Source organism: Balaenoptera physalus, assembly GCF_965194825.1.
Source record: "Balaenoptera physalus genome assembly, chromosome: X".
Lineage (NCBI taxonomy): Eukaryota > Metazoa > Chordata > Mammalia > Artiodactyla > Balaenopteridae > Balaenoptera > Balaenoptera physalus.
This window is the reverse complement of record NC_138903.1, coordinates 72,713,944-72,734,774: the sequence shown is the minus strand read 5'-3', so window position 1 is coordinate 72,734,774 and position 20,831 is coordinate 72,713,944. Positions and strand designations below refer to the sequence as shown.

Here is a 20,831-nt window from a genome sequence, read left to right as displayed (position 1 = left end):
TATAGCCTAGTCTGCATTTGCAAAGTATCTGATGGTGTTTTATGTCAGTATTTGTTTTTAAATCACAGTATTTTTTTTAAGTCAATTCACATATATGTGTGGATTGAAGAAGACAAAGGCTGAATTTTTTTTTTTTTTTGCCATGCTTCTGGGGCACATTTCTCTCTTATCAGTTCATATGTGATCAGGGAATATAAACCAGTTCCAGTATTAACCAAAACCAAAAATGTAAATCTACTGAGGAAAAATATATAAAGCCAACTAAAGTTGATTTCTGCATTTAGTATGTTTTTACACATCATATCTTCTTTAGCACAGACATTGACTAGTGATTATGTAGGTGATTTTTATAATGTTAACTTATTCTTAGAGAATATACAAACTTTTTATCAGTTGTACCTAGATATTTACAATTGATGGCTAAGAGCTGTTCAATAGAAATGTAATTTTAAAATTTTAAAATTTCTAGTAGTCACATTAAAAACAAAAAGAAACAGGTGAAATTAATGTTAATAATATATTTTATTTAACCTGGTATACCCAAAATATTTCAACATCTAATCAATATTTTAAAAATTAGTGAGATTTTACATTCTTTTTTCATACTAATTTTTCAAATTCTGGTGTGTATTTTATACTTATAGCCCGTCTGAATTTGGACGTACCTACATTTTAAAAGTGCTTAATAGCCACAGGTGGCTAGTGGCTGTTGTCATTAGTGAAGTTTCAAAGTAACTGGCCTTACTTAATTTAGGGAAAAAATAATAGGTCAAGGCTTGTATACTAATTCTTACATTTATAGTCTAAACATTTTAAGTTTTAAAACAACAACCCAAAGTTGTCAGCATGTGGTTTATAGGGCCCTAAAGCTTTTAAGCTACATTTTGAAGTAGAAAACATTTTAAGACAAAAGGATTTGCTTGTATTTAATATCTGCTAATGATAAAACCTAATTGTCTCAAGGACATTAGCTAATCTGTAGGATATGTTATGGAGTAAATCTTGTATCCTGATCACTGTAGAATAAGAAAATCAGAGATTTGAGTATCTTTACCTTTTAAACATTAGAAAAACAGGGAGGAGATTGTGTTTGGATTTTAGCCATAACACAAGTGTGCTGTGTGGTGTAGTAAAAGGAACACCTGATTGGAAGCCAAGAGAACTGAGTGCTAGTTTTTGATCTACTAACTAGCTGCCTCAGTTTGCTCATCTGTAAAATTTGGGGATTAAGTTCTCCCTTTGGTTCCTTCCAATTCCAAAATTCCATTTCTATGCAATTTGGTTTATTTATAATTTGTCAGATTTCCCTTTATAAAGTGATTGAAACTACTAATATTATTCATTAAATATATGTATTTTCTAGTCAGCCAGGTCATGCGTCAAAAAGTACATTTTCCCAAGGAACAATTCCAATGTTTCAAGCTATACACATGATACTCTTGTGTTCCTTAAAAAAAAAAAAATAACTAGCAACAGTGAATCTAATGCTGAAATAGAGATTTATATGCCACTTGTGCTTAGATTTTTGGTTTTCCATGTTCTGTGTGTTTTATGTTTGCATCTGTGTAGTGCTTAAGGAATAATAGATATCAAAATTCAGTTTTATTCTCACCTCATTTAGTCTGATATTCTGGAGAAATTAACATAGAAAAAGATATTGGGGGATGTTGAAATATTTCACAAGTTCTTTCATGTATTCCCTTTTTATGGATTAAATTACTTTAGTTCTGTCTTTGGAATTTTTCTGAAAATAGTGGCAGATTACTGAGCAAATGAGCTATATGAACTTTAAAAAAAATCTGTACATTTTAACAATTCGATAATTTCTTGTCTGTTTTAAATTAGTGATGAAGGTAAACTATTGTTCAGTTACCCATAACCCCTTATACTAGTTCCCTTTAGTTGGGAGAACTGTAACATTTACTGTCACCTCATGACAACTGTTTTACTCAATTATAGTTCCTTATAAGTTGTTTTTCCCTTTTCAGTGCTTTTCTTGACATTGGTGAGTGTCACTATCAGAAGCATATAGAAGATGATTCTGTTTGCCTCCTGTCCATGCACAGTTCCTAGAATTTGTTCATTCAGTTAAATGGGGTGGGGGTGGGGGTGATAGTGGAAGTCATGTTAGCTTTGTGTGTCTTATTGCTACAGTAGTTTCAGCATTGAGAACATTGACATTGCTGCTTCCCTTTTGTTAAACAGTGGGGACAAGGAGAAGAATCTGGTAAACAAAACAAGAGTAGAAGAGGCAAGAGAGTAATGAAGTTTTCATGGTGTCACAATATATTAAAAATAAACACAATAATACCTGATTAATTAGAAGGCATTTCTATCTAAATTTTACAATAATTTAAGTCAGTAAAATGTCACTTATTTCAGCTACATACACCCTTGACCAAAAAAAGAATTGCCCAGTAGAAGTTTTTATAGGACAGTTATTTGTCGCTTCCTCCCTTGCCTTCTTTAAAAAGAGCAACTTGTGCTTTTCCTCAACTGCGTTCCTATTACTGCATTGTATGTACTTTTATTAGATTATTAGTACTTAATCACTTTCTCCCTGGTTATATATTCATTTGTACGCATTTTTATTTTTCCCACTCAGGGAGCTTTAAATGTCATATTCACTTTTGCATTTCCTATCATACCTAGCATAATAAATACTTAATTGAATACTCTTTTCACAAACTATTTAATCTTTTCCTCAAGTATACCTTGCATTGTTAATTTACACTATAAGCTTTTTTTTGTACAATATAGAAATATAAATATTTTCCTATTGTGAATGGCTATAAATTTGAAATAAGTAGTCAGTTTTTTTTAATTAATCAATATAATGCCAATTTATAATAACACCAAGTTCTCATTATATGTGGGTCATTTCTTGAGCACTCTGAACTGTTACATTGACATACAGTACTTGCCCACTCCCATGCCAACATTACACTACTTTTATTTTAAAAGTCTTGTTATTGCATAAATAAGTCTCCACACCTTATCACTACCACATCTTCTTCTTCCTCTTCAAAATTGTCTTGGCTGTTTTGGTTCTATTTTTTTTTTTTATACAGCAGGTTCTTATTAGTCATCAATTTTATACACATCAGTGTATACATATCAATCCCAATCGCCCAATTCATCACACCACCACCCCCAGCCCCCCGCAGCTTTCCCCCTTTGGTGTCCATACGTTTGTTCTCTACATCTGTGTCTCAATTTCTGCCTGCAAACCGGTTCATCTGTACCATTTTTCTAGGTTCCACATACCTGCGTTAATATACGATATTTGTTTTTCTCTTTTGACTTACTTCACTCTGTATGACAGTCTCTAGATCCATCCACGTCTCAACAAATGACCCAATTTCATTCCTTTTTATGGCTGAGTAATATTCCATTGTATATATGTACTACTGTGAATGGCTATAAATTTGAAATAAGTGGTCAGGTTTTATGTAAATATTTCTTTTCCATTTTGGCTTGAAGTTGCTTTTAAGTGAAGTCTTTTGTTCACGTATTTATAAGTCATAGATTTCTAGAGCTAGGTGGGATCTGGTCCATCATTTTGCAGATAGATAAACCAAGGTGTGCAGAATTTACCTTGTCCATGGTCATACACTGAGTGGCATAGCTAGAATTGATTTTCAGTCCAGAACTCTCTTCAGTCTACCACATGTTAGGGAAGACTTTCTGGAGGAAGAAAGGCTTGATTAGCTTGGCTTATGTGGATGGAATGGAGAAGAAAGAGGTCTATAACCCTTTAATAATAGAAGGCTCAGAGGAAAGGTGTTATCATTCACCTACTTCTTTCCTATAATATGGAAATTAAGTATACCAAAGCTTATTACTTGTTACTTAATCTATATTGCACAGCAGCTTTACAGTTAAAACACTATATTGAAATGTAAGGCTGGACACTACAAAACTCTTAGAGGAAAACGTAAGCAGAACACTCTTTGACATAAATTGCAGCAAGATCTTTTTTGATCCACCTCCTAGAGTAATGAAACTAAAAACAAAAATAAACAAGTGGGATCTAATTAAACTTAAAAGCTTTCGCACAGCAAAGGAAACCGTAAACAAAACAAAAAGACAACCTTCAGAATGGGAGAAAATATTGGCAAATGGAGCAACCAACAAGGGATTAATCTCCAAAATATATGAACAGCTCATGTAGCTCAATATCAAACAAACAAGCAACCCAATCAAAAAGTGGGTGGAAGATCTAAATAGACATTTCTCCAAAGAAGACATGCAGGTGGCAAAAAAAGCCCATGAAAAGATGCTTAACATCACAAATTATTAGAGAAGTGCAAATCAAAACTGCAATGAGGTATCTCACCTCACACCAGTCAGAATGGCCGTCATCAAAAAATCTACAAACAATAAATGCTGGAGAGGGTGTGGAGAAAAGGGAACCCTCCTACACTGTTGGTGGGAATGTAAATTGGTACAGCCACTATGGAGAACAGTATGGAGGTTCTTTAAAAAACTAGAAATAGAGCTACCATACGACCCAGCAATCCCCACTCCTGGGCATATACCCAGACAAAACCATAATTCGAAATGATAGATGCACCCCAATGTTCATTGCAGCACTATTTACAATAGCCCGGACATGGTAGCAACCTAAATATCCATCAACAGAGGGATGGATAAAGAATATGTGGTACATATATGCAACGTAATATTAGCCATAAAAAAGAACAAAATAATGCCAACTGCAGCAACATGGATGGACCTAGAGATTATCATACTGAGTGAAGTAAGTCAGAGGAAGACAAATATGATCTCACTTATATGTGGAATCTAAAAAAAAGGGTACAAATAAACTTATTTGCAAAATAGAAGTAGAGTCACAGATGTAGAAAACAAACGGTTACCAGGGGATTAGCGGGGGGGGGGGATGAATTGGGAGATTGGGATTGACATATACACACTACTATATGTAAAATAGATAACTAATAAGAACCTGCTGTATAGCACAAGGAATTCTTCTCAATACTCTGTAATGACCTATATGGGAAAAGAATGTAAAAAAAGAAAAAAGATTGGATATATGATATATGTATAACTGATTCACTTTGCTGTACACCTGAAACTAACACAACATTGTAAATCAACTGTACTCCAATAAAAATTTAAAACAAAAACAAAAACACTATATTGAAATACTTCTAGAACTTCTAGTACTATAGCTTTCAAACACCTTGTGCCAAATAATACTAGAGAAAGACTACAATGTCTAAACAAAGCTAGGGAAATGCACTAGCAAATTCAGTAATTAGAATTATATTCTTACTTAATTGTGAGGGATAATTATTTGTTGTTACCTGTAATCAGGGCAGAAAGTGTTACTTATGTATGGAACTCAGTCTTTTATACTGAGGAAGTATGAATTGTAATACATTTGACCAAATTAAAATGCTTGCAGTATAATTAGTAATAACTGAAGTGAAAATAATGGTTTATCTCAGTCACATGATTAAATTTGAAATAGAAGTGATGAATTGTTAATCAGTAGTTTCCAAACTTTAAGGAATTTGCCATCTGAGTACTGTGAGAATAGGAAAATTGCTATTCTCCCGTATTAGTGTTTGTTCAAAGAATTTGGAGTTTTGCTGACTTTTACTTAAAATGGATATAAAAAAAATAGGAAATCTTTAAGTCTACGTTAGATTAAGTTAATCATTTTAATTAGTAATGGCTTTCTTCCAACTAGATTATCTAACTAAATACCCAGGTGATTGTATATAAGTGATCATTCTTGTCGTAGCGCAGTATCTTTTATTAAAACTGGCCAACACTACTATATCTACTTTGAAAAAAGTGGAAAATTATTCATATGGAAGGGACAGATTTTTGTGTACTGTGAGTGAGCTCATTTTCCTCTTAGCTATCAAGAAAATTCAGTGAATATTACCTAAGATAATGACACATTTGCTTTTTCATCTGTCATCCATCCTCTCGTCATTCTGTCAAGGAGATTTTACTGCTTGTTTTTCAGGGAGGTTAAAAAGAAGTAAGATAGATTAAGCCCTATTAAAACTACTTCAGGTTCTTTAAAAGAAAGTAGCAAAATGTTGATACTGTGTTATGAAGCTATTTGATATTGTAAACTAATCAGCATTCTGTTCATCTTTCCAAAGAAACAATAATTATAATGTTTTATAAGCATTTAGGATATGGCCATGTATACTGCATTTTCATTTTCATTTAAGGAGAATCCACTTTGCTTTTGGAAATCAGTCTTTGTCTCCAAATATAAATTGACAATCTCAGTCTTATATAACTTAGCTGAATTTTACTCCAGAAATAATTATATCCTTTTTGCTTTAACAGGGTTCACCATATATCACAGTTTGCTTGGAACAGTCCTGGTTTATGCCTTTGGCTCTCAACTTTCCCATTTTGGATAACAAATTGTATGGCCATCTTAGCTTTAACTGTCCTTAATTTCAGTTAAATTTTTTCAGTGAATATATAATAAAGCAATATTGTTGAACTTTGTTATGAAAAACTGATTTTTTTTTCTGAAACAGATTTTGATATTTTTCATGAATGCTTACTTAGTGCTATGAACATTGAGCACTTATTGTGTGTACATGATAGTTATTACTTTAGAAAGAAAGCAGCAATTAATTATGTAAAGTTCAGACATCAATATTGAGTTTAATAGGGAAGATTGAAAGGTAGTATAGTTTAGTACTTATGAGCCAGACTCTGACTGACTGCCTGGATGCCTATCCTTACATACTTACTAGCTATGTGACCTTGGGAATGGTGCTTAACCTCTTCGTGCCTTAGTTTTCACATCTGTAAAGTGAAGAGAGTAATAGTACCTACCTCAGGGTTGTTATGAAGATAAACCAGGTTAATAAATGTAACACATAGTCATAATAAGTGTTCAGTTAGTGTTAGCTAATATCATTAAGAATGTATAAAGCACTTTGATGATCAAATGTTAATCTTTGAAATTCCCATTAGCAATAAAAACCCTCATGAGTGAAATTAAAGCCATAGTAGTATATTTCAATATTTGTATAGGCCCATCTCCTAAAATTCTTTTTCATTCTCTCACCATCACTACCTGTACCTTTCAGTAAACCCTCAGAATCCACAGGAAAGTACAAAAGCTCAAATAAGGTTTAATGAGGAGCAGAGTAGTGTTAAATTTTAGTATGTATAGTTAATTTATATGTTGAAACATACTTTGGTGAGTGGGAGTAGAGGAACCTATTCTTTTGGGCTAGACCATTGATTTTTTTAAACAACTTTACTGAGGTGTGCTACACAACAAAATGAGTATATAATTTAATGTTATGACATATTTACACACCAATGAAACCATCACCAAATCAAGATAATAAACATATGCATCACCCCTGAAAGTTTCCTTGTGTTCCTTTATAATCCTTCCCTCCTGCCTCACATCCTGAACTCACAATCCCCCGCCCCTCATTGCCTGGCAACCAGGGACCTACTATCTGATGCTACGGGTTAGTTTACATTTTCTCGAAATTATTATAAATGGAATCATATAGTATATACTCTTTTTTTGTCTCTTTCTCTCATAATTATTTTGAGATTCATCCATGTTATTGGAGTGTATCAATAGTTTGTTACTTTACATCACTGAATAATATCCGTTGTATGGATACACAACAGTTTGTCCATTTACCTGTTGATGGACATTTGGGTTGTTGGCAGTTTTGTGATATTCCAGTAAAGCTGCAGTGAGTATCCATGTGAAAGTGTTTACATGGATGCATGCCTTTCATTTTTGTCTAAATACTCAGGAGTAGAATGATTGGATCATATATTTAACTTTTTAAGAAACCACCAAACTGTTTTTCAGTTCCTGTACCATTTTACATTCCCACCAGCAGTGTATGAGAGTTTTAGTTCTTCCATATCCTTGCCAATACTTGATTTGTTTGTTTTTTGTTGTTGTTTGTTTTTTTTTTCTTCTTTGGCCATGTGGCATGTGGGATCTTAGTTCCCCAACCATGGTTTGAACCTGCGCCCCCTGCATTGGAAGTGCGGATTCTTAACCACTGGACCGCCAGGGAAGTCCCCACCAACACTTGATAATGATCATTCTTTTTTAATTTTAGCTATTTTAAAATGTATGTAACGGTATCTCATATTATTTTAATTTGCACTTCTCTAGTAACTAACGATGTTGAGCATTTTTCATGTGCTTACTTGCCATCCATTTATCTTCTTTGAATTGCCCATTGACATCTTTTACCCCCTTTTTTTATTTTGGTCACTTTTTTATTATTGAGTTTTGACAGTTCCTAATATAGTCTAGATGCAAGTCCTTTATCAGAGCTATGCCTTGCAAATATTTTGTCTCAGTCTATAAATTGTCATTTAATTCTCTTAATTGTTTCTAATGTTGATAAAGACAGTGTTTCATTTTTATTTTTTCTCTGTAGCATGTTTTTGGTGTTATAGCTAAGAAATCTTTGCCTTGCCCAAAATTTCAAGTGTTTTCCCCTGTGTTTTCTTTTAGAAGTTTTATAGTTTTAGGTTTTATCTTTAGATCTATGATACATTTTGATTCAGTATTTGTTTTTGGTGCAATATATGTTTCAAAACTAATTTTTCCACACAGACACCTGATTATTCCAGCACCATTTGTTGAAAATACTATCCATTCTCTGTGGAATTACATTTCTATCTTGATCAAAAATCAGCTGCCTAAATATGCATGGTTCTATTTCTATAAAGTAAGTCCCCTATATACGAACGAGTTCCGTTCCGAGAGCACATTCATAAGTCCAGTTTGTTCGTAAGTCCAACAAAGTTAGCATAGGTACCCAACTATCACAACTGGCTATATAGTACTGTACTGTAATAGCTTTATAATATTTTCACACAAATGATACATAAAAAACGAACAAACAAAAAATAAAACATTTTAAATTGTACAGTACCTTGAAAAGTACAGTAGTACAGTACAACAGCTGGCATACAGGGGCTGGCATTGAGTAAAGAGGCAAGAAGGGTTACTGACTGGAGGAGGGAGGGGGGTAGGAGATGGTAGAGCTGAAGGATCATCAGCAGTAGGAGATGGAGGGCAAGCTGCAATTTCACTCACGCCTGACGTTGATGGCACAGGTTCTGGTTCCTTGCTAGATTCAATTTTATCTACCCTCTAGAAAAAATGATCCAGTGATGTCTTGGTAGTAGCTCTTTTTTTCTCGTCATAAATGACACAGCACTGGATTGCGTTTTGAACGGCTGCTGCAACCTTCGTGTACCATTCTACGTTCAGATCCTGTGCCTCAGAAACTAACAGTGCCTCCTCAAATAAAGAAAATCCCCTTGCCATTTCCTGTGTCGTGAATCTTTGATTCTTCAGTTACTTCTTCTTCCTATTATCTCTCTTTGTCCTTTCTCTGGGCTTCCAATTCCTGGCGCTTCTTAGCAGTAGCAGCTACATCACCACTGCTTTTACTCTTACTTCCAGACATCCTGGGCTTGAAATAAAGATACTGTACTACTGTACTCTATACAGTACTGTACAGTAAAGAACACAAAAGCACAGCCACTTGTACGTGATTGGACATGCGAATGCATGTTCGCATCTTTGAAAGTTCGCAACTTAAAGGTTCGTATGTGGGGGACTTACTGTACTTTCTATTCTGTTCCATTAACCTGTTTGTCTGTCTTTACTCCATTACCACACTGCCTTCATTACTGTTTCTTTATAATTAAGTTTTGAAATTAGATACTGCTAGTCATCCAACCGTTTTCTACTTATTCAGAGTTGTTTTGAACTGGGTCCTTTGCATTTCTTTATGAATTTTAGAGTCAGATTTTCAGTTTCCACCAAAAAAGGCTACTAGGATTTTGATTGAGATGGGGTTGGATCTATACGTCAATTGGGGGAGAATTGACATTTTAACAACACTGAGTCTTCTGATCCATGAACATGGTATCTCTTTCCAATTCGTTAGACCTTCTTTAATTTCATCAATGTTTTATAGTTGTCAATGTACAGATCTTACACATCTTTTATTGTGTATTTTACCTGTTTCCTACTTTTCATGCTATCGTAAATGGCATTGTTTTTAATTTCATGTTCCAGAATTTTTTGCTGCTAGTATGTAGAAATAACAATTGTTTTTTTATATTGAACTTGTATACTACAACTTTGATAAAATGACATTCTTGTAGCTTTTTTGTAGATTTCATCAGTATTTCGACGTAGACAATCATGTCATTCATGAATAAAGAGTTTTAATTCTTTCTCATATGGATGTATTTTCTTTATTTTCAATGGCTAGAACTTGCAGTATAGTGTTATAGAAGTGAAGAGGATGGGCATTCTTGTTTTGTTCCTGGTCTTGAGGGAAACCATTCATTTTTTTTACCATTAAGTATGATGTTGGCTGTGATTTTACATAGATGCTTTTAATTAGGTTGAGGAAGTTCCATTCTGTTCCCAGTTTGATGAACATTTTTCTTAGGGATGGATGTTGGATTTTTTCAAATGCTGTTTGTATATCTGTTGAGGTAAATCACATGTTTTTTTTGTTTTTTATTATAGCATTTATAATTACATTGATTTTCAATTGTTAAACTAACCTTGTATCGCCAGGATAAACACTTCATCATGATATGTTATCCTTTTTATATGTACATATAACTGAATTTGATTTGCTAAATTTTTGTTCACAAGTTTTATATTATGTTGATGAGGGATTTTGGTTTGTGGATTTCTTGTAATATCTTTCTGATTTTGGTATCAGGGTAATAATGGCCTCATTAAATGAGTTGGGAAACATTACCTCTTCTTCAGTTTTCTGGAAGAATTATTTAGAATTGGAATTGCTTTTTAAATATTTGTTATATTGACCTTAAAAAAAAAAAACAGAAGAGCCAGTTATTTTACCAGGAAAATGAGTTTATTTGGGGAAAAGCAGAGAATTGCAATCCAGGACAAGCAAACTAGGGCAACCTATAGGCAAGACTCCCTTTTAAATGAGGTTTCCTTTATTTATTTTACAGTTATAATTCACCAGTGAATTCATCTGGGCTTAGGGTTTTCTTTATTTCTCCTTGAGTGAGCATTGGTATTCTTTTTCTTTCAAGGAAATTGTTCATTGTTGAATATGATGTCATAAAGTTTTTCATAAAATCTCCTTACTAATCTATTAATGTTTGTAGACACTGTTGTGATGTCTACTTTCATATTTCAGCCATAATTATGGATTGGTCTTTTTCTCTTTGCAGATATATCAGTTTTTGCTTCGTGTATTTTGAAGCTCTGTTTTTAGGTGCATAAATCATTTATAAATTTGACCTCTTGATTAGTTGTCCCCTTTATCATTATGAACTGACCTTCTTAATCCCTGGTAATTTTCTCCATTATTATTGAAAGATATATTCACTCAGTATAAAATTCTAGGTTCATTTCTTTGTGTTTTATTAATTTCCAGTTTTTTGAGATATAATTGGCATACAGCACTGTATAAGATTAAGGTGTGCAACATAATGATTTGACTTATGTACATCATGAAATATTTGTCATAGTAAGTTTAGTGAACATACAGCATCTCATATACATACAAAATTAAAGAAATAAAACCCAATTTTTCACTTGTAATGAGAACTCTTAGAATTTACCCTAACAACTTTCATATAAAATATACAGCATTTTAATTATATTTATCATGTTGTATATTACATCCGTAGTACTTACTTATCTTGTAACTAGAAGTTTGTACTTTTTAGCTACTTCATCCAATTCTATTTCCCCCACACCCTGCCTCTGGTAACCACAAATCTGATCTCTCTTTCTATGAATTTGCTTGTTTGTTTTTGAAATATAATTGACCTACAACACTGTGTAAGTTCCTGTTACACAACATAGTGATTCAGTATTTCTATACATTTCAAATTGGTCACCATGGTAAGTCTAGTTACAATATGTCACCAAAGATTGACTATATTTCCCACACTGTACATTTCATACCCATGACTCATTTATTGCACAACTAGAAGTTTGTACCTCTTAATCTCCCTTACCTATTTCTTTCTTCACTGTACTCCCCTCCTCTCTCACAAACACCTGCTTGTTCTTTGTATCTATAACACTGTTTATGTTTTGTTATGTGTATTCGTTTATTTTGTTTTTTTAGATTCCACATATAAGTGAGATCATGTGGTATTTGTCTTTCTCTGACTTATTTCACTTTGCATAGTACCTTCTAGATCCACTCATGTTCTTGCAAATGGCAAGATTTCATTTTTAGTGGTTTATTAAAATTCCAGTGAATGTGTGTGTGTGTATATACACACATATATATACACATATATATGCATTTGTTATTGATGGACATGTAGGTTGCTTCCATATCTTGGCTACTGTAAAAATTGCCACAATGAACATTGGACTCCATATAACTTTTTGGATTAGTGTTTTTGTTTTCTTCGGGTAAATACCCAGATGAAGTTGCTGGATCATATGGCAGTTCTATTTTTAATTTGTTGAGGAACCTCAATACTGTTTTCCTTTGTGGCTGCACCAATTTACATTCCCACCAACAACAGTGCATGAGGGTTCCCTCTTCTCCACATTCTCTCCAACACTTCTTCACATTCTCGCCAACACTTGTTGTTTGTTGTCTTTTTGATAATAGCCATTCTGACAGATGTGAGGTGGTATCTCAGTGTGGTTTTGATTTTCATTTCCTTGATAATTAGCGATGTTGAACATCTTTTCATTAGTCTGCTGGCCATCTGTAGGCCTTTGGAAAAATGTTGATTCAGGTCCCCTGTCCATTTCTTAATCAGGTTATTCGTTCTTTTGCTGTTAAGTGTATGAGTTATTTGTGTATTTTGGATGTTAACTCCTTATCAGTAATATTATTTACAAATATCTTCTTCCATTCAGTAGGCTGCCTTTTCGTTTTCTTGATAGTTTCCTTTGCTGTGCAAAAGTTTTTTAGTTTGATGTTGTCCCATTTCTTTATTTTTGGTTTTGTTTCCTTTTCCTGAGGACACATGTTCAAAAAATATTGCTAAGTCTGATGTCAAAGAGTGTACTGTTTATGTTTTCTTCTAGGAGTTTTATGGTTTCAGATCTTAATTCTTTAATACATTTTTAGTTTATTTTTGTATATGGTGTGAGAAAGTAGTCCAGTTTGATTCTTTTGCATGTAATTATTCAGTTTTCTCAACACCTTTTATTGAAGAAACTGTCTTTTTCCCACTGTATTGTTTTGCCTCCTTTGTTGGAGATTAATTGACCATATAAACATCAATTTGTTTCTGGGCCTTGTTCTTTTCCATTGATCTATGTGTCTGTTTTTGTGCCAGTACCATAATGTTTTGATTACTGTAGGTTTGTAGTATAATTTGACATCAGGGAGCATGATATCTACAGCTTTGTTATTTTTTCTCAAGATTGCTTTGGCAATTTGGGGTCTTTTCTGGTTCCATACAAATTTTAAGATTATTTGTTCTAGTTCTCTGAGACATGTCATGGGTATTTTGATAAGGATTGCATTAAATATGTAGATTGCTTTGGGTAGTATGGACATTTTAACAATATTAATTCTTTCAATCCAAGAACAAAGGATATCTTTCATTTCTTTTTATTGTCTTCAGTTTCCTACATCAATGTTTTATACTTTTCAGAGGATAGTCTTTCACTTCCCAGGTTAAGTTTATTCCTAAGTATTTTATTCTTTTTAATGTGATTTTAAATGGGATTGTTTTCTTGCTTTCTCTTTCTGATAGGTTATTATTAGTGTATAGAAAAGCAATAGATTTCTGTATATTAATCTTGTATCTTGCAACTTTACTAAATTTATTTGTTCTAATAGCATTTTGGTGGAGATATATGAATTTTCTCTATACAGCATCATGTCATGTGCAAATAGTGACAGTTTTACCCCTTCCCTTGCAATTTGATGTATTTTATTTCTTTTTTTTAATTGAAGTATAGTTGATTTGCAATGTTGTGTTAGTTTCACATGAACAGCAAAGTGATTCAGTTGTACATATACATATACATGTATATATTCTTACTCAGATTATTTTCCCATATAGGTTATTACAAAATATTGACTATAGTTCCCTGTGCTATACAGTAGGTCCTTGTTATTTATCTATTTTATATATATTAGTGTGTATATGTTACTCCCAAACCTACAATTTTTCCCTCCCCCACCACCGTTTCCCTTTGGTAACCATAAGTTTGTTTTCTACATCTGTAAATCTGTTTCTGTTTTGTAAATATGTTAATTTTGTATCACTTTTTTTTACATTCCACATATAAATGATATGATATTTGTCTTTCTCTATCTGGCTTACTTCACTTAGTACGATAATCTCTAGGTCCATCCATGTTGCTGCAATTGGCATTATTTCATTCTTCTTCATGGCTGAGTATTATTCCATTGTATATGTATAAAACATCTGTCTCATTTCATCTGTTGATGGACATTTAGGTTGTTTCCAAGTCTTGGCTACTGTAAATAGTGCTGCAATGAACATTGGGATGCATGTATCTTTTCGAATTATGGTTTTCTCCAGATATATGCCCAGGAGTAGGATTGCAGGATCGTATGGTAACACTATTTTTAATTTTTTTTTTAGGAACCTCCATACTACTCTCCATAGTGGCTGCACCAATTTACATTTCTACCAACAATGTAGGAGGGTTTCCATTTCTCCACACCCTCTCCAGCATTTATTGTTTGTAGACTTTTTGATGATGGCCATCCTGACCAGTGTGATGTGATACCTCATTGTAATTTAGATTGGTATTTCTCTAATAATTAGCGATGTTAAACATCTTTTCATGTGCCTGTTGGCCATCTGTATGTCTTCTTTGGAGAAATGTCTATTTAGATTTTCTGCCTATTTATTGATAGGGTTGTTTGTTTTTTTGATATTGAGCTACCTGGGCTGTTTGTATATTTCAGAGATTAATCCCTTAATTAGTCCATAGGTTGTCTTTTCATTTTGTTTGTGGTTTCCTTTTCTGTACAAAAGGTTTTAAGTTTAATTAGGTCCCATTTGTTTTTGTTTTTTTTTTTCATTACTCTAGGAGACAGAGCCAAAAAGATATTGATGCAATTTATGTCAAAGAGTGTTCTGCCTATGTTTTCATCAAGGAGTTTTATGGTATCTGGTCTTACATTTAGGTCTTTTTTTTTAATTTATTTAATTTATTTTTGAATGCGTTGGGTCTTCGTTGCCACGCGCGGGCTTTCTGTAGTTGTGGGAGCGGGCGCTACTCTTCGTTGAGGTGCACGGGCTTCTCATTGAGTTGGCTTCTCTTGTGGTGGAGCACAGGCTCTAGGCTCGCGGGCTCTAGAGCGCAGGCTCAGTAGTTGTGGCACACGGACTTAGTTGCTGCACGGCATGTGGGATCTTCCAGGACCCGGGCTCGAACCCATGTTCGTGGATGGCAGGTGGATTCTTAACCACTGTGCCACCAGGGAAGCCCCACATTTAAGTCTTTAATCCATTTTGAGTTTATTTTTGTGTATGGTGTTAGACAATGTTCTAATTTCATTCTTTTACATGTAGATATCCAGTTGTCCCAGCACCACTTACAAAAGAGACTGTCTTTTCTCCATTCTATACTCTTGCCTCCCTTGGTGTAGATTAATTGACCAAATATGTGTGTATTTATTTCTGGGCTTTCTATCTTATTCCATTGATATATATTTCTATTTTTTTTACCAGTACCATACTGTTTTGATTACTGTGCTTTGTAGTATAGTCTGAAGACACAGAGTGTGATTCCTCCAGCTGCTTTCTTCTTTCTAAAGATTGTTTGGGCTATTCAGGTTCTTTTGTGTTTCCATACAAATTTTAAAATTTTTTGTTCTAGTTCTGTGAAAAATGCCATTGGTAATTAGATAGGGTTTTCACTGAATCTGTAGATTGCCTTGGGTAGCATATTCATTTTCACAATATTGATTCTTCCAATCCAAGAAAATGGTATATCTCTCCATCTGTTTGTGTCATCTTCCATTTCTTTCATCATTTTCTTATAGTTTTCAGAGTATAGGTTTTTGCCTCCTTAGGTAGGTTCATTCCTATGTATTTTATTCTTTTTTTTTAACATCTTTATTGGAGTATAATTGCTTTACAGTAGTGTGTTAGTTTCTGCTTTATAACAAAGTGAATCAGTTATACATATATATATGTTCCCATATCTCTTCCCACTTGCGTCTCCCTCCCTCCCACCCTCCCTATCCCACCCATCTAGGTGGTCACAAAGCACCAATCTGATCTCCCTGTGCTATGTGGCTGCTTCCCACTAGCTATCTATTTTACGTTTGGTAGTGTATATATGTCCATGCCACTCTCTCACTTTGTCCCAGCTTACCCTTTCCCTTACCTGTGTCCTCAAGTCCATTCTCTAGTAGGTCTGCATCTTTATTCCCATCTTGCCCCTAGGTTCTTTGTGACCTTTTTTGTTTTTTATTCTTATTCCATATATATGTGTTAGCATACGGGTATTTCCTTTTCTCTTTCTGACTTACTTCACTCTGTATGACAGACTCTAGGTCCATCCACCTCACTACAAATAACTCAATTTCGTTTCTTTTTATGGCTGAGTAATATTCCATTGTATATATGTGCCACATCTTCTTTATCCGTTCATCTGTTGATGGACACTTAGGTTGCTTCCGTGTCCTGGCTATTGTAAATAGAGCTGCAATGAACATTTTGGTACATGACTCTTTTTGAATTACGGTTTTCTCAGGGTATATGCCCAGTAGTAGGATCGCTGGGTCGTATAGTAGTTCTATTTTTAGATTTTTAAGGAACCTCCATACTGTTCTCCATAGTGGCTGTATCAACTTACATTCCCACCAACAGTGCAAGAGGGTTCCCTTTTCTCCACACCCTCTGCAGCATTTATTGTTTGTAGATATTTTGATGATGGCCATTCTGACTGGTATGAGGTGATACCTCACTGTGGTTTTGATTTGGATTCCTGTAATGATTAGTGATGTTGAGCATCCTTTCATGTGTTTGCTGGCAATCTGTATATCTTTGGAGAAATGTCTATTTAGGTCTTCTACCCATTTTTGGATTCGGTTGTTCATTTTTTGGATATTGAGCTGCATGAGCTGCTTGTATATATAGGAGATTAATACTGTGTCACTTGCTTCATTAGCAAATATTTTTTTCCCCATTCTGAAGCTTGTCTTTTCGTCTTGTTTATGGTTTCCTTTGCTGTGCAAAAGCTTTCAAGTTTCATTAGGTCCCATTTGTTTATTATTGTTTTTATTTCCATTTCTCTAGGAGGTGGGTCAAAAAGGATCTTGCTGTGATTTATGTCATAGAGTGTTCTATGTTTTCCTCTAAGAGTTTGATAGTGTCTGGCCTTACATTTAGGTCTTTAATCCATTTTGAGTTTCTTTTCGTGTATGGTGTTAGGGAGTGTTCTAATTTCATACTTTTACATGTACCTGTCCAGTTTTCCCAGCACCACTTATTGAAGAGGCTGTCTTTTCTCCACTGTATATGCTTGCCTCCTTTATCAAAGATAAGGTGACCATATGTGTGTGGGTTTATCTCTGGGCTTTCTATCCTGTTCCATTGATCTATATTTCTATTTTTGTTCCAGTACCATACTGTCTTGATTACTGTAGCTTTGTAGTATAGTCTGAAGTCAGGGAGCCTGATTCCTCCAGCTCCATTTTTCGTTCTCAAGATTGCTTTGTCTATTCGGGGTCTTTTGTGTTTCCATACAAATTGTGAAAATTTTTGTTCTTGTTCTGTGCAAAATGCCATTGGTAATTTGATAGGGTTTTCACTGAATCTGTAGATTGCCTTGGGTAGTATATTCATTTTCACAATATTGATTCTTCCAATCCAAGAACATGGTATATCTCTCCATCTGTTTGTGTCACCTTCCATTTCTTTCATCATTTTCTTATAGTTTTCAGAGTACAGGTTTTTGCCTCCTTAGGTAGGTTCATTCCTATGTATTTTATTCTATTTTTTTTAACATCTTTATTGGAATATAATTGCTTTACAATGGTATGTTAGTTTCTGCTTTATAACAAAGTGAATCAGTTATACATATACATATGTTCCCATATCTCTTCCCACTTGCGTCTCCCTCCCTCCCACCCTCCCTATCCCACCCGTCTAGGTGGTCACAAAGCACCAAGCTGATCTCCCTGTGCTATGCGGCTGCTTCCCACTAGCTGTCTATTTTACGTTTGGTAGTGTATATATGTCCATGCCAATCTCTCACTTTGTCACAACTTACCCTTCCCCCTCCCCATATCCTCAAGTCCATTCTCTAGTAGGTCTGTGTCTTTATTCCTGTCTTGCCCCTAGGTTCTTTGTGACCGTTTTTTTTTCTTAGATTCCATATATATGTGTTAGCATACAGTATTTGCTTTTCTCTTTCTGACTTACTTCACTCTGTATGACAGACTCTAGGTCCATCCACCTCACTACAAATAACTCAATTTTGTTTCTTTTTATGGCTGAGTAATATTCCATTTTTTATATGTGCCACATCTTCTTTATCCATTCATCTGTTGATGGACACTTAGGGAATGTAAATTGATACAGCCACTATGGAGAACAGTATGGAGGTTCCTTAAAAAACTAAAAATAGAGCTACCATACGACCCAGCAATCCCACTACTGGGCATATACCCTGAGAAAACCATAATTCAAAAAGAGTCATGTACCAAAATGTTCATTGCAGCTCTATTTACAATAGCCAAACAGAGACAATTTTATTTCTTCCTTTCTGATTTGTTACCATTTCTTTCTTTTTCTTGCCTAATTGCTCTGACTAGGACTCCTGTACTATTCTGAAGAAAAGTGGTGAAAGTGAGCACTATTGTCTTAATCTTGATCTTAGAGGAAGAGCTTTCAGATTTTCACCATTGAGCATGAGGTTAGCTCTAATCTTCTATTATATTGGCCAAGATTACCTTTAAAAACAGGCAATAAAAAGCTTTAAGATTTCCATTAGAATCCAGAAACATTTGGACATCCTTTGTCAACTCCAAAGAGCAGCTTATAAAATCAATATTTTGGTAATTATTTTCTATTTTGAAAACAGTTTTCATATTTTAAAATGTAATTTTAACATATACTTTGTAGATAAGGCAGATTCCTACAAGAGCAGAAATTTTTAATAAAACAATAATTCACTAATAATTACAACTTTAATATGTTTTCATTGTATTTAATTTTTGATAGTTTGATTAATATGTGTCTTGGCATGTTTCTCCTTGGATTTATCCTGTATGAGACTATCTGTGCTTCCTGAACTTGATTAACTATTTCCTTTCCCATATTAGGGAAGTTTTCAACTATAATCTCTTCAAATATTTTCTCAGTCCCTTTCTTTTACTCTTCTTCTTCTGGGACCCCTATAATTCGAATGCTGGTGCATTTAATGTTGTTCCAGAGGTCTCTGAGACTGTACTCAGTTCTTTTCATTCTTTTTTCTTTATTCTGCTCTGCAGTAGTTTTTTCCACTATTTTATATTCCAGGTCACTTATCCGTTCTTCTGCCTCAGTTATCCTGCTATTGATCCCTTCTAGAGAATTTTTAATTTCATTTATTGTGTTGTTCATCATTGTTTGTTTGCTCTTTAGTTCTTCTAGGTCCTTGTTAAACGTTTCTTGTTTTTTCTCTATTCTATTTCCTAGATTTTGGATCATCTTTACTATCATTTTTCTGAATTCTTTTTCAGGTAGACTGCCTATTTCCTCTTCATTTGTTAGGTCTGGTGGGTTTTTGCCTTGCTCCTTCATCTGCTGTGTGTTTCTCTGTCTTCTCATTTTGCTTAACTTACTGTGTTTGGGGTCTCCTTTTCGCAGGCTGCAGGTTTGTACTTTCCGTTGTTTTTGGTGTCTGTCCCCAGTGGCTAAAGTTGGTTCAGTGGGTTGTGTAGGCTTCCTGGTGGAGGGACTAGTGCCTGTGATCTGGTGGATGAGGCTGGATCGTGTCTTTCTGGTGGGCAGGTCCATGTCTGGTGATGTGTTTTAGGGTGTCTGTGACCTTATTATGATTTTAGGCAGCCTCTCTGCTAATGGATGGGGTTGTGTTCCTGTCTTGCTAGCTGTTTGGCATAGGGTGTCCAGCACTGTAGCTTGCTGGTCGTTGAGTGGAGCTGGGTCTTGGCGTTGAAATGGAGATCTCTGGGAGATTTTCACCGTTTGATATTACATGGAGCTGGGAGGTCTCTTGTGGACCAGTGTCACTTGGCTCTCCCACCTCAGTGGCACAGCCCTGATGCCTGGCTGTAGCTCTAAGAGCCTTTCCTCTACACGGCTCAGAATAAAAGGGAGAAAAAATAAAGAAAGAAGAAGATTAAAATAAAATAAAATAAAGTAAAATAAAATAAAATTGTTATTTAAAAATACTTATTAAGAAAAAGCTTTTTTAAGTAATAAAAACAAAAACGGACAGACAGAACCTTAGTACAAATGTTAAAGCAAAGCTATACAGACAAAATCACATACAGAAGCATACACATACACACTCACAAAAAGAGAAAAAGGGAAAAATATATATATATCGTTGCCCCCAAAGTCTACCTCCTCAATTTGGGATGATTCTTTGTCTATTCAGGTATTCTACAGATGCAGGGTACATCAAGTTGATTGTGGAGATTTAATCCGCTGCTCCTGAGGCTGCTGGGAGAGATTTCCCTTTCTCTTCTTTGTTCGCACAGTTGCCGGGGCTCAGCTTTGGATTTGGACCCGCCTCTGCGTGTAGGTCGCCTGAGGGCATCTGTTCCCCCTCAGACAGGATGGGGTTAAAGGAGCAGCTGATTCGGCTGCTCTGGCTCATTCAGTCT

General features: G+C 34.6%; 1 protein-coding gene across 17 annotated transcripts in view; it reads left to right on the top strand.

Annotated features, from left to right (window-relative positions):
- The window catches only part of RPS6KA6 (ribosomal protein S6 kinase A6), a 202,711-nt gene that overhangs the window by 169,155 nt on the left and 12,725 nt on the right, over positions 1 to 20,831 (top strand). Inside the window, exon 23 of one of the 17 annotated variants that reach the window (XR_014258983.1) lies at positions 6,340 to 6,422. The exons of 15 other annotated variants lie outside the window; for them this stretch is intronic. Coding sequence is in view for 1 of the 2 variants with exons in the window: in XM_082447376.1 (XP_082303502.1) it covers positions 6,340 to 6,453 (114 nt within the window). In the remaining variant the exon portion in view is untranslated. Of the gene's footprint in view, positions 1 to 6,339; positions 6,503 to 20,831 lie in introns of those variants that run through there. One more of the 17 variants, XM_082447376.1, reaches the window with a different exon arrangement.